Source organism: Numenius arquata, chromosome 8 (assembly GCF_964106895.1).
Source record: "Numenius arquata chromosome 8, bNumArq3.hap1.1, whole genome shotgun sequence".
Lineage (NCBI taxonomy): Eukaryota > Metazoa > Chordata > Aves > Charadriiformes > Scolopacidae > Numenius > Numenius arquata.
This window is the reverse complement of record NC_133583.1, coordinates 47205817-47219618: the sequence shown is the minus strand read 5'-3', so window position 1 is coordinate 47219618 and position 13802 is coordinate 47205817. Positions and strand designations below refer to the sequence as shown.

The 13802-nt window shown below is 36.3% G+C and overlaps 1 protein-coding gene across 1 annotated transcript in view; it reads left to right on the top strand.

The window, feature by feature from the left end:
• The window catches only part of ADGRL2 (adhesion G protein-coupled receptor L2), a 127933-nt gene extending 114667 nt beyond the window's left edge, over window positions 1-13266 (top strand). The window contains exons 20-24 of the mRNA XM_074152123.1: window positions 390-558; window positions 4422-4550; window positions 4910-5006; window positions 7756-7884; window positions 11204-13266. Of these exons, the coding sequence (XP_074008224.1) occupies window positions 390-558; window positions 4422-4550; window positions 4910-5006; window positions 7756-7884; window positions 11204-11958 (1279 nt within the window). The 3' untranslated portion in view covers window positions 11959-13266. The remainder of the gene's footprint in view (window positions 1-389; window positions 559-4421; window positions 4551-4909; window positions 5007-7755; window positions 7885-11203) is intronic.
• The last annotated feature ends 536 nt before the right edge of the window (window positions 13267-13802 follow it).

The following is a 13802-nucleotide window of genomic DNA, read 5'->3' as shown; positions in this document are numbered from 1 at the left end:
TTATTTGGTGTCATATGGCAGCACCACTGTTTAAAATCTATGGTGTGATTAGTGGCTAAGCCAGATTTATCAATCTCCTTTGTAAAAGCAGATAAAGCAATGGAGTAGCTGGGGCTTGTGCTATACCTCTGTATTTCAAAATAGTTTTGACATCCTATGCAGTTCTTGAGAAAGAAAAAGGTCATATCTACTCTTGCTGTTTTCACTGGAGACTAAGAGTATCAAATGGAATTGTTCTTTCTTTAATAGATAAAAGGTTAAACCCAAGGAATTTTTACATTTGAATACGAACCTAGTAAAAGTCAACTGCAGGAACTGAAATGTTAATATTGGATTTGGCGACATGCGTTCTCATAAGTGATGTTACTAAAATTAATTTTCTTTTACAGATCCTGGGTCCTGGGTGCATTTGCTCTCCTGTGTCTCCTTGGCCTAACATGGTCATTTGGCCTGCTGTTTATCAACGAGGGGACTGTTGTGATGACCTATCTCTTCACAGTATTCAATGCTTTCCAAGGAATGTTCATTTTCATCTTTCATTGTGCCCTTCAAAAGAAAGTAAGTTACTGAAAACACAGATGCATGTTCTCTAACTCCTTAAAAATACCACATATATTTCTTAAAAAATAGAGAAAAAAATAGCAATGTCAAGAACTGGAGTATTTTTAAGTCGTTTAAGGAGAGGACTAAGATTCAAAAGCAATTCTTGCGTGTGTGCCTGTGGGAGTCAGGTAACTGCTCTGTGACCTGGGCAGGTTTAAAACGGATGCAGCATTTCCAACCTGGGCTTGAAAAGTTTTGAGGCTTTGGGAAGAAAATTACTATAGCAAATGTACTGTTTAACATTGGTAATGTGGTACGTATTAGTCTGGACTTACAGCCAAAAGTCCTTTATGTACACATGAAATAAATTGTGCCTTTGCTGCAGCACTGCAAAGAAAGGGTCATTTACAATATCAGCCCATCTCAGCCTGGAAACTCTCTCTCTCAGATCAAGGCAGAGGACATCTCCTGAGATCCCATAAAGCGATGGGTGGTAGGCAGGGATTGTACTGTGAGTGCTTGTTCATTACAAAATTAAGTGAGATCTAAAAACTAATTTTATGATGAACTTTGTCACACCTTAGGAAAAAGTAGTCATTAATGCTAGACAACTGCTAACAGGGAGAGTTTTCCAAAGACACCAGCATGACAACTGTCTTTCAAGTGTTTGGCTCCCTTAGCAATCCAACAGCTTTCTGCTCTTAACTGGAAAAAGTGGAATCCCCTGGCAAGAGCCTTCCCTCATGAGTGGGATGTGCCAAATTAGTTGTGTTCCCCTTCACCCGATGGAAACAGGGGTCACAGAATGATATGGGGTTGGAAGGGACCTCTGGACACCATCTAGTACAACCCCACTGACTGCCAGAGCAGGTTCACCTACAGCAGGTGGCACAGGATCGTGTCCAGGCGGGTTTTGAATGTCTCGAGAGACGAAGGCTACACCACCTCTCTGGGCAGCCTGTTTCAGTGCTCTGCCACCCTCAAAGTAAAGAAGTTCCTCCTCGTGTTTAGATGGAACTTCCTATCTGGTCTAAAAGGAGCAGATCTGCTGGGAAGAGAGAAGGTTTGCATGGGAGAGGGGAGCGAACAGGAGAGAAGGAAGTGAAGGGTGCAGCCAGGTGGGATTCTCTTTGGGTTCCCTGCGCTCCTCTTCCCTGGACTGAGAGTGGAGATTGCTTCCAAGGATGCCTTAGAGGTGCTTTTGTGAAGGACAAAAGAAAAAAAGCTCATTGCCTGTGCTAGAAGTCGTGGCAAATGAAAGTAAATTAGAGTTGAGAGGAAGGGTAAATGTCAAAAAAACCCACCCAAAAAGACTTAACATAAAATGCAATGCATCCTGCATTTGCAAATACCCAATTTGCAATATTTAGATTCTAAATATTTTTACCAGTTTTAGGCTGGAGACCTAGAAATTGTTAGCTCCCATTATAATTAGCCCACCAGAGACATAATTAACTGATATTTATAAAATGGTTTGAGACCATTGGATAAAGCATTGCTGTGTAAGTACAAAAAGCACATTCTTCTGTGTTCTCAACTGTACCAGCTCTAACAGTATCAGCGTCTCTAAATTTGGTGTAGACAATGGCATTCAGCCATGTTTTAGAAAAAGATCTGGTAGACAGAAAGAATTTTATCCAGATGAACACGGCACTCCTCTCATTTTGAGAGAACAAAAGCACACTTAGAGAGGAGATTGAGCCTAAGAAGACAGGGGAGAAAATGCAGACATTCTTAAAATGCAAATAATTTCTAGATTAGGGTTTCATATAATGTTGCTCTTTCTACCACTTGTATTGGACTTGAAAATCAAAAACAGATTCTTCTTTTATTTCTTTTTACAGCTGTGCATTGTTTTTATATTAAGTGGAGTCAGCAAAAACCAGTATTAAAATACCAGTCAAGTGTGAAGAAGCATAACCTAGAGCAATAAGATTTATACCTGAAAGAATGTTAAAGCTGCCATTTAAGATTTTTAAGTTTCGATGCCTTTGACTGGATATCATCCCATCCTCTGTCTGCATAGCTAATGTAGTCTTTTTATTCTGTTATTACTAGTTGGTCACTAAATTGACCAGAGAAATAGAATTGTGAAAGTGAAAACTATTATGTTTCCAGTTCTGACAGGATGATAGTGCTGTTGCTTCCATCAGTTTCCAACAAGCTATAATTTAGAAATAATGACAGTGGAATGCGCAGTACTGACAGATAATGTACATTCACTGCAATATAGGCATTAGGCAAAACCAGCCCTGGAGGGTGGTATTTGGGTAAAAATACAGTTTTGATTGCTATTGTCTCTACTCTGTAGTGGTTTGGAGCATTTAATATCCGTTAGTGTTCAGGAATGTATTTTCTTAGGTGTTATACCACCTAGTGATGATATATATACACTTACATTTTTCAGACTACAGAGTTAAAGATCAGAATTCTATGTCCATGCATTTCTGTTTTCATTTTTTAATGTGTCTTTTGTGCTGATATAGATAGGGAATCATTTAAAATATGTACCATATACTTCTATAAAAAATGAGTTACTGTCCCTAGCTTGAAGTTAAGGCACCAGCTATTCAAATTTTCTTCAACCTTGGAATTTATACAAACATCACAGTATGTATTCAATGAGTAAAATCCTTGTAATATTGAAAACAGCACATGGTATATGTAAATCAACATCATTAACTTTTTGCATTTTTCCCTCTCTCCTTTTTACATACCCATAACTTTCTTTCGGTCATATATATTCATAGGTCAAGTAGAATTTCCATATTAGCTGAAATGCCACTTTTCCCAGAAATTTAGGAGTCTCGTTGATGTAGAAGTGACGCTTAGATTCCCAAGTATATGGTGGAAGATTTACAAATTTAGACTTACGTATCTTTAAAGATTTTATCCACTGTGTCCTTTCACTGCTGCTGTCATGTTGCCGAGATGCGTATGCACTCTTCCGTTATCTGAAAGTAGTAGTCAGTGTAGCGGTCACCAAATACGAGAGAATTAACTGCTCAGTGAATTAATCCTGATTACTTTCATGGCAAACGTTAATACACATAAATTACAAAACTGAAGTTTCCAGTAACTCACTGGAAACAGGTGGTGAATAAACGCAGGCCAGATATTGGAATCATTAGTTAGCTCTGTTGCTGTGTCAGACAAAAACGTCATGCACATAGGGGTATTCAGATTTCTAGGTTCAGCAAAGGCAGTAATGAGGACTTTATTTTTTGGTCCTAAAAGTGAAAGATGCTTCATTTGCCATCCTTTATTGTTCAAAATTTAACTTTGAAACACTGATGGTACCTCCACCAGCATAGCTGGCGCTCTGCCTGGAGCGGGGCAGGGGCGTTTGTGAGCTTTGTACAATCCCAAGCAGATGTGACTTTATATGAAAATGCCTTTATAGCCATTGCAGGTTTTGCACACGTCCTTGGAAGGGATAACTTACCTGGCAGTGCAAAGACTAGTTACCTCAGCCCTTCTTGTGTGCTCAGATGGGAAGATACGCTTTCTATGGTTTCTGCACCAAAAACTTGTATAAAAAGGGCTATTTTCAGCCAGCATTCAGTTCAGGCAAACTTAACTATATACATCTACAATATGAAGATGAAATTAAAATAATACCATAAATAACTCAGTAATGGTTATTCAGTCACATCTAAATGAAATGCATGTATAGCTTGGAAATAATTTGTTCAAAAATCCTGAATGCTAACACTAACTAGGGAAAAATTCCTGATTTTGCTAATGACCAACAATTCAATAGACAAAAATTATCTATTTGCTTGAAAAGTGAGTAGTTTCAATACAAAGTTCATGTCTTTTTGCCAGCAGAGATACTTGACACTACTTTTTTGCTAAGTAATTTTTTTCCCCCATAGGTACGTAAGGAATATGGCAAATGCTTCCGACATTCCTACTGCTGTGGTGGACTACCAACTGAGAGTCCCCACAGTTCAGTGAAGGCATCAACAACAAGAACTAGTGCTCGCTATTCTTCTGGCACTCAGGTAACAAAGATTTTGACAGGATCTTTTCATTAACCTTAATTTTTAAAAAGCCTACTGAGAGGCGTTCCTATCAGAAGCACTAATTGTCTTCTCAGATTTATCATTTAGATGGCAAATACATACTTCTGCATAATAGAATTTATTCTGTTTAAGCATTTCCTTTTACTTTGATCTAATGCAAACACCTTATTTTTTCTTGTAATTAGGGGCTGGTTTATAGGAAGGTTTATACCACCATGTTACATCTAAATGAAATTTAATAAATTAGGGTTTTAATAAAAAATATTCTACATAATAGCACATAAGTAGGAAAAAATCTTTTTGTAACTTACTTGTGTCTCACTGCTTTATGTTAACAGAGTCGTATAAGGAGAATGTGGAATGACACTGTGAGAAAACAGTCTGAATCATCTTTTATCTCAGGTGACATCAACAGCACTTCAACACTTAATCAAGGTCAGTCACTGGGAACATTTCCGTTTTAGAAGCCTTAAATTTTATACAGATTTTATATCATTTAACACAAGAATTGAAAAGAATGTTTGAAAAAAAAATTCTGGAACAAATATTCTCTAAAAGCAGAGTATTAAAGTCATCCACCAGCACTTTTTAAAACCATGTTCCCTCAACTGGCCCCCTGCTATAAAAGTTGAATTCCTCCATTCGTGGAAATGTACTTAAATAAGTTTCATCAATAATTTAACCTAAAAGCAAGATCATAATTTTAAATCTTTCCTAACCTTTATAGGTTAAATCTGAAACAGAAATATGAGTGCAGTAACATTTTAATGCATATTTGACTATGATTTTTAGGTGCAGAAATTTTCCCAGTGAAATCTAATTGATATCATTTCTATGCAAAAGATGTCTGTAAAGCATTTATCTTTTCTATTTCAAAGAGCATCATATCTGTCACATGGGATAGAATCCAGATTTTCAGGCACAGAGAAGCCAAAACTCCAAATTTTTCAGCTCAAATAGACTTTGAGATCTGGAACCTCATTCTCATGTCCAGTTAGAAGGCAGGAGTATTAACCAAGACAGAATGTCTCTTTCTTTCTCCCCTTCCCCCTGTGTTTTTTTTAAGGCAGTTTGAGCTAGCAATGGAGGGAAGACTGCTTGTGCAAGCCAAGTTCAAAGCCTGTTCTTCTGCCCGCGTCTCTAGAAGAACACATAGCCCTGATCAAATTGTGACCAGGTCCTACTCAACTCAGAAAGTGTCAAACAGAAAATTCACCACTGTCAGGGCTGCTGTAAAGCCCTCATCAACCATAACTAGCAAATTTTCCTCCCTTGTTTTTTTCAAGATTTGGTAGTAGGCACATCTACTTAACTCACATTTATTTTGGAAGTAAAAAGTGTGGTGTTTTGCAAAAGAAAAGGTTTCAGAAAGCATGATTCTAGATAAGACCTGTGTGTCTCAGTGCTCCCCCCATCTGAATCTTGAATGTTCCTCTGGCAAAATCAAAATTAAGTAACTTCTCCTAAGTAGAAAATGTATATTTTTCATGCTCAAGAAAGAAGTACATTCCCTTCCAGTGTCTTTATAAAAGCTTGTAAATACACTATAGATAAAAGTCTGGGATTTCACCCTAATTGGACTCTGACTCCTGAGGTTTGCTCTAACTGTGCTGCACTCTCAGTTAATTCGGAGTTGGAAGCTTCTCCCTGTTTCAAGCTCCAGTCTCAAGTCACCAGAGATGTCTGGCATGATTAGAAAAATTTACATCATCCTTATTCTATTATAACGTTGTCATTATCTCAGTGATACATACGTATCTGGGTAGTTTGATAATTAATGGCGAGTGTCATTTTTCCTTTAAAATAAAAATCAAGCTTTTAAAGGTGGCAAAAAATTTTGGATTTAAAAAAAATTCTCTTAACTGTAAATTACAGGTAATAATTCTAACCAAGTACACATAGTACACAAAAAAAACCCCAAGCAAAATATATTTCAGTTAGTATTTCTAGTAATAAGTACATTACAACTGAAAAAACTATGATAAAATCTTTTTAGTTGTTCACTAATACAAACTTTCAAATAAGATTAGCATAATCAGGCAATAATTCTCTGCATCTTAGAATTTTTCTCTCATTTCTGCTACCGAGTATCTATTGTAGTAGTAAAACATTAGTATTTGGCATATATACTGTCTTTTCTTTACCAAATAAAAATACCCATACTGTGAAAACATAGGTGGCTTTTTAGTTGTCCTTGGGTCTGTAATACACTGATCCTGATATACTGCTGTGCAATGCAATAGAAATGAAAGTGGATTTTACCTTAATGAAATGCTTAATGTTAGTTTTAAATCACAGCATTTTATATGGGTTTTTTTTATTATTATTCCAACCCATTTTTCTTCTAGGAGCTAGAAATCAGAGATTAATTGACTGTTTAATAATTTCTCAAAATATACTGGTTTTTTTCCTAGTGATTCCAAGAGTTGTTTAAATGGTGTTGCATTAACATGTAAAATGGGTTTAAAAAAAACTTTTCATGTAGTATTTTGCTTCATCTTACATTGTTGTAAACTGATTGTTTAAAGAAAATTTGTCATTCGAGGAGTTGTTTTTTTAAAACCTGGCAGATAAATTCGCAGCATGAATGTCCTGGGAGAAAATGTGAATGCTCTGATTTCTTAGAGCAAATATTTTGCTTTCCCCTCAGCATGCATACTTTTGCATATACTAAGATATGCTTCTTGCAGTTTGTCATCCACTGTCTGTTTGAAAACAGCAATTCCCTTCCATTATCCGTGTGTTTTTAATAAAGTGAATAACAGCTCTGATCCTGTCATAAGAGATTTTTCAATACCTTTCAATTTGAGAAATTCAGTTCTCTCATTCTGGACAGAAGTGTTCCATACGATCATTTTTAAAGTTATAATAGCTTTATGTAGTACCTTGATCTCTACACATTTAATTGCTATTCTTGTGTACCAGTGATTTTGTATACATTAGTAAATGTCACTCTCACCAGATGTTTACTTTGGGGATTTGTAGAGCACCTGTGAATTACTGGAATCTAACCATATTTTCCTACTCCCATTTCAAATACATAGCTCAAATACATTCAGAAATTTTCAGCTGAATTACATTTGACAAGTCCTACATGATTCATGATGAATAAAAAATATTCTTTATTGAAACTGTCAGCCTAAAATTAAAGAACTGACATTTTTTTCTGTTTCTTTTGCTTTAGGAATGACTGGCAATTACCTACTAACAAACCCTCTTCTTCGACCACACGGCACTAACAACCCCTATAACACATTGCTCGCTGAAACAGTTGTATGTAATGCCCCTTCAGCTCCTGTGTTTAACTCACCAGGTGTGCTTATACTTCCTGAATAAAACCGCTTTTCTTGGCTCGCTCCAAATGCTTTCTTTTCCCTAGATAGAAACTCAAGTTGCAATACCCTAGCCGTACATTCCTAATTTCTGTCAGTTCAAGAAATACAATATTGCCAATGTCAGCTTGTAAAACTGCACTATATTATAGTAATGCCTTTGCCGTAACAGTATTTACCAATAATTATCCATGTTTTTAACACAGGTGGCATAAATCTTAATATACTATTACAGGACTGACACCACATGGTCCGAGAGCCCATCTTCAAGATATATATCACTTAGAGGTATCATGTCTATGCAATATAAGGTTGACTCTAAAGCTTGCTGAGAAAACCTGCTTATGGAACGGATTAGATACTAAAGCAGCGCAAGGCATCTTGACACCTTTGGATACCCTGGTGTAGAAGATCGTATCCAGCGTCAAATAGATCTAAACTATAGTATAGTGCAGCTTTATGGTAGATCATTTTCCTGTAGGAAAATCTTGAGCTTAACAGTTAGAACAGTTTAGTTCTGCAGGAATAAAGGGTGTCATCACTTACCTAACATTTTGTTGTTACATTATCTAGTTGCTTTTTTTAACTACGGTGCAATTCATCAGTAAATATCTAGCAGTTACTGTTTGATGAGTCATAAGATCACTATAGCATAACTGGAATGATAAATCTTTGATAAAGAGCTCATAAAACCTTGTTTCCAGTTTTTATTTCAACTTTCCTTTTTGACTGAACTGTAGTTTCTATTTTCATTCTCTTGTTTTCTTACTTTCCTTATGCTTTCCTCTAGCAACCTACAGAGAGACAAGTATGGGAGTAAAACTTAACTTTGCCTATCAAATGTAAATTTTTTCAGCATGATTTTTAATGGGCACAATTAAAACATAACTAGCGGTCATGAAGTAGACTCAGCGGGCAAGTGGTTCACAATTTGCAAATGAAATGTTTCCACATTCAAAAAGTACTTGCATACTGCTTTTTGGGAAACAACATGAGGTCTGTAGCAAACCCTATTGGTAACAGAAGTTATGCAATGCTGAAATAATTTGCTGTTTAAAACCAAAGCAGTGTCAAGCAGAAATGCTCAACAATTTACTTATATTTTTACATTCCCACAGTAATCTTGCTACAGGCTATGGAAAGATTTCAAATGAATTACCTGATCATGGGCAACAAATTTGCCTCATCAAAGCAATTTGAATATATTCTAGCATTCTTAACTCTGCAGTATATCATAGAAAACTCATTTTGCATTATCAGATATATTTTGGTATCTGTGTAGCAGAAGAAAAGAGAATTAAAATTATAGAATTAAATCACTTTCATGAGGGAAATGAATCCCAGCATGTGGTCCATGTGTTGTCTACTTTTATAAATGCCATATGTTCTGTGCAGCTAAATCCATTGCAAGAAAAAATCTTGGAACACATATGAAATTGCAAAACTACAAAGTTGTTTAATCAAAGCTTAAAGAGACCTTTCAAACAACCCTCATCACTGTTTAAATTAGTACACATGGAGAGGAGTTAACAATAACGCAAATACAAAATGATTTGCAAATTACTCAGAATTTATTTGGAAATTATTACGCTATTTTTTAAAGTTGAAGACAAAAATCTTTTCATGAGAAAATGCAATTACTTTTTAATTGAAAACAATATTTTCCAGAGAAGATTGAATTTTCTAGGATAAGCTGCAGCTTTAATTATGAAAAAAAACCAACCAAATGAGAAAATGTATAATCTTTTCTGAAACAACTTTTTTCTTATACTCCTCCAAGCCTTGCATATAATGCAGCAGCCTCACAGTGGTCAGTCTCATTTCAGTAAAGTCACTCCATTCTTTCTTTACTTCCAGACATATCTGTAGATAAAGTGATTTTCTAGGAATGCTCTAACCATCTGACTTTCCATGGTTCAGACTTTAATTTCTTTCAAAGTTTTTTTTTTTTTTTCTTTTTCCTTTGCTTGGGAAGCACTGTGCTGTCATAGTTTACATGTCTTTGTGTCTATAGGAAAACCTTTTCTTTATCGTGTTACCAAAAAAAAAAAAAAAAGCCAAAGCCAAAAACATAAAGACTTCCTTAATCATCATAAGACTTCATTCCTCCCCCCCCCCGCCCTTAAACTTCTTTTCATGTTTTCAGCAGACTTACCCAATCTGTCATTCCTCCAGCAGCGATGAGGTATCAGCCATGGCTGATTTCCTCTTCCCATTCCACAACTAATATTTATTCTTTGGTTTAATTTCTGTGACCCATACTTACAGAAATTCCTAACATTTCTGCATTTGACTTCCATGCCCATGGTAACTGTGGGCCTAACTCTTAATTAACTATTCTGGTTCATTCAGCGCTGTCACTGTGACTGATGCAGACTGCAGGCAAACTTTGACCTTTAGAAGCCTGGGGCCGTTGTTGGCAGACAGAATATTAGTGCAAAAAAATTACATTAAGTGGGAAAAGAAAAGCTGTTATTGCTTAGTAATCTAATTTGCTGAACCCTTGCTCTGACTAAGTTGCTGAGAAGCTCAGTAATTCTTCATCATGTTACAATAAATCATTTTACTTTCTTTTATATATCAGCTACTCTTAGGCCAGATAGCCTGAGCAGACAGACATGATGTGAGTTGTCCAAAGTGAGTCATTCCACCTGCTGTCTATCGTGTTGTTGGATGGTGCTTGTGGGCCCTGGTCCCTGTAGTGTGAAAGATGGCTGTCCTTGTTTAACATAAATTCTTTGTATTTATCCATTTTTTTCATTCTTTTCTTTACTTCATCTCAAAAAAAAAAAAAGGAAAAAATGTTAGAAATGTTGTTAAAGTAGTTGCTTGCCAGTTATGTGGGTTTATGTTGTACATTTACCTTCAGTTATGTCTGTGATCTAATTCCTTTTTAATTTAGTGTCGTTTAGGACAAATTCTGTTAATTTTGTTTTTCTAAATCATGGTGGTGTACTTCAAAACATAGCTGTTTCCAAATGAATTGCTTTGCATTACATATGCAAGGGCATGGAGTGAACAGTTCCTTGTGGAAAAGTCACAGAATTGACACTAAATTAAGAAATTAAAATGCCACTATTCCCCACAGGAAATACACGCTACTATTTTTAAAATGCATCTTTCCTATAAGGTGTGCAACTGTTTATATTTGGGAATGTTCAATAACCTAACTTTTCTCAAGTCTTACTTCCAAGTACAACTTTGTCCTGAACTACATTAAAGAATTTTGTTAAAAAAAAAAATAATTAAGTGATAAAAAGCACATCAGGCAATAACCAGAGCTGTCCTTTTCCCTTTCAGGACATTCACTGAACAATGCCAGGGATACAAGTGCCATGGATACTCTACCGCTAAATGGTAATTTCAACAACAGCTACTCATTGCGCAATGGAGACTATAACGACAGTGTGCAAGTTGTAGACTGTGGACTAAGCCTGAATGATACTGCTTTTGAGAAAATGATCATTTCAGAATTAGTGCACAACAACCTGCGAGGCAGCAGCAAGAACCACAACCTGGAGCGCACGCTACCAGCCAAAGCTGTGATCGGCGGGAGCAGTAGCGAAGATGACGCCATCGTGGCAGATGCCTCATCTTTGATGCACAGTGACACCCCTGGGCTGGAGCTCCACCACAAAGAGCTTGAGGCCCCACTCATTCCTCAGCGGACTCACTCCCTTCTGTACCAGCCTCAGAAGAAAGTGAAGACCGAAGGAACCGACAGCTACGTCTCACAGCTGACAGCCGAGGCTGACGACCACCTCCAGTCCCCCAACAGAGACTCTCTTTACACGAGCATGCCCAATCTCAGAGACTCTCCGTATCCAGAGAGCAGCCCCGACGTTGAAGAAGATCTCTCTCCCTCCAGGAGGAGTGAAAATGAGGACATTTACTACAAGAGCATGCCAAACCTGGGAGCTGGCCATCAGCTTCAGATGTACTATCAAATCAGCAGGGGTAATAGCGACGGCTATATAATTCCCATTAACAAGGAAGGATGTATTCCAGAAGGGGATGTTAGAGAAGGACAAATGCAACTAGTGACAAGCCTTTAATAGTGTAGCAAAGAAATATTAAAGGCCACGTACAAGTATTAAAAAGACTTAATTGGCCCCAAGCAGGCTCCCTCATATCTGCTTGAAGAGACAATTCTGTTGACCCTGTGGTTCTCCAGTAACGGGGATGACTGGACCTCGCAGTTCTGTGAATTTTTATAAAACAAAAACTTTGTATATACACAGAGTATACTAAAATGAATTATTTGTTACAAAGAAAAGAAATACCAAAAAGGTATTTTAAGATATCTTCTGCTGCTGAATTTAAGAAAATTGTGAAAAAAAAAGAGAAATAAACACTTTCCAGCCATTTTACTGCAGCAGTTTGTGAACTAAATTTGTAAATATGGCTGCACCATTTTTTTTCCTAGGCCTACATTGTATTATATACAAGGCGTAGGCTCTAAAATCCTGTGGGACAAATTTACTGTACCTTACTATTCCTGACAAGACTTGCAAAAGCAGGAGAGATATTCTGCATCAGTTTGCAGTTCACTGCAAATCTTTTCCATTAGGGCAAAGATTGAATACTTGTCTAACCACTAGCAATCAAGCCACAGGCCTTATTTCATATATTTCCTCAACTGTACAATGAACCGTTCTCATGAAAAAATGGCTAAAGAAATTATATTTTGTTCTATTGCTAGGGTAAAATAAATACATTTGTGTCCAACTGAAATATAATTGTCATTAAAAAATAATTTTAAAGAGTTTGAAGAAAATATTGTGAAAAGCTCTTGGTTGCACATATGTTATAAGCTGTTTTTCTTACACTCTGTTCATAGTACAGTAGTATGTTTAAAATGCAAGTTCTACCCGTTTTCACTTATTTTTCACTGTAAACAGTGTTCTGCTTTGACAAGTTAGTTTTTATTCTTACGTTTTGAATTTTTATTGCCAAAAACCATAATTTGGGGAGAAAGTTGTTTTAGAAGCCAATTATGCCAAGCCTTGCACAAATTTGGTATAGCTAACAAAGATTGTAACTCAATTCCCTGTTCATTCTTTAATCAGGGTTGGGTGGTAAGGGGTGAAGGGGACACTGGACACTTCTCACAAGCTTTCTCGTGAATAAAAGGTGCCTGTCCTTTAAAAAAAATAAATAAAACATAACTATTACTCTTCCATATTCCTTCTGCCTATATTTAGTAATTAATTTATTTTATGATAAAAATCTAATGAAATGTAAATTGTTTCAACAAAATTCTGCTTTTTTCATCCCTTTGTGTAAACCTGTTAATAATGAGCCCATCACTAATATCCAGTGTAAAGTTTAACACCTGTTTGACAGTAAATAAATGTGAATTTTTTTCCAAATAGGTAAAATGTGCATTATTATGTACGAAGCATAATTGGCATCAGCAGTCCTTCGACCCAGCTGTATCCTGCTTAGAATGGCTTCTTTACATTTCATGAATACAATGGAAGCTGTCTATATAGCTCTACAGAAAAAAGGTCATCTTTACTATTCATTAGTCACAATTGAATAGGATCAAACTCAGACATAGCAGGGTCATTAGGAAAATGTACTGTAATTTCATATATTTACATAACTTTTAAGTAGGTATCTCTACTGAATTTAAAAATAAGGTGGTAAACACCACTATCATATTCTCAGCAACAGTAGTTAGCAGTTAATTATTAGTGATGAAGATACATTGTTGCAGTGGGGAAAACATGAATAAGCAGCATTTGGATAGCACTCCGAGTGCTGTCCAGATAATTAATCCATCACGGCACTGTTTTGAGTTAGATAAATAAGCATGACTGTCCCATTTTTCTCAGACTAGAGAACGGCACAAGGCAGCTGATGCCCAAGATGTTATCTACAAATCAGTGGCAAA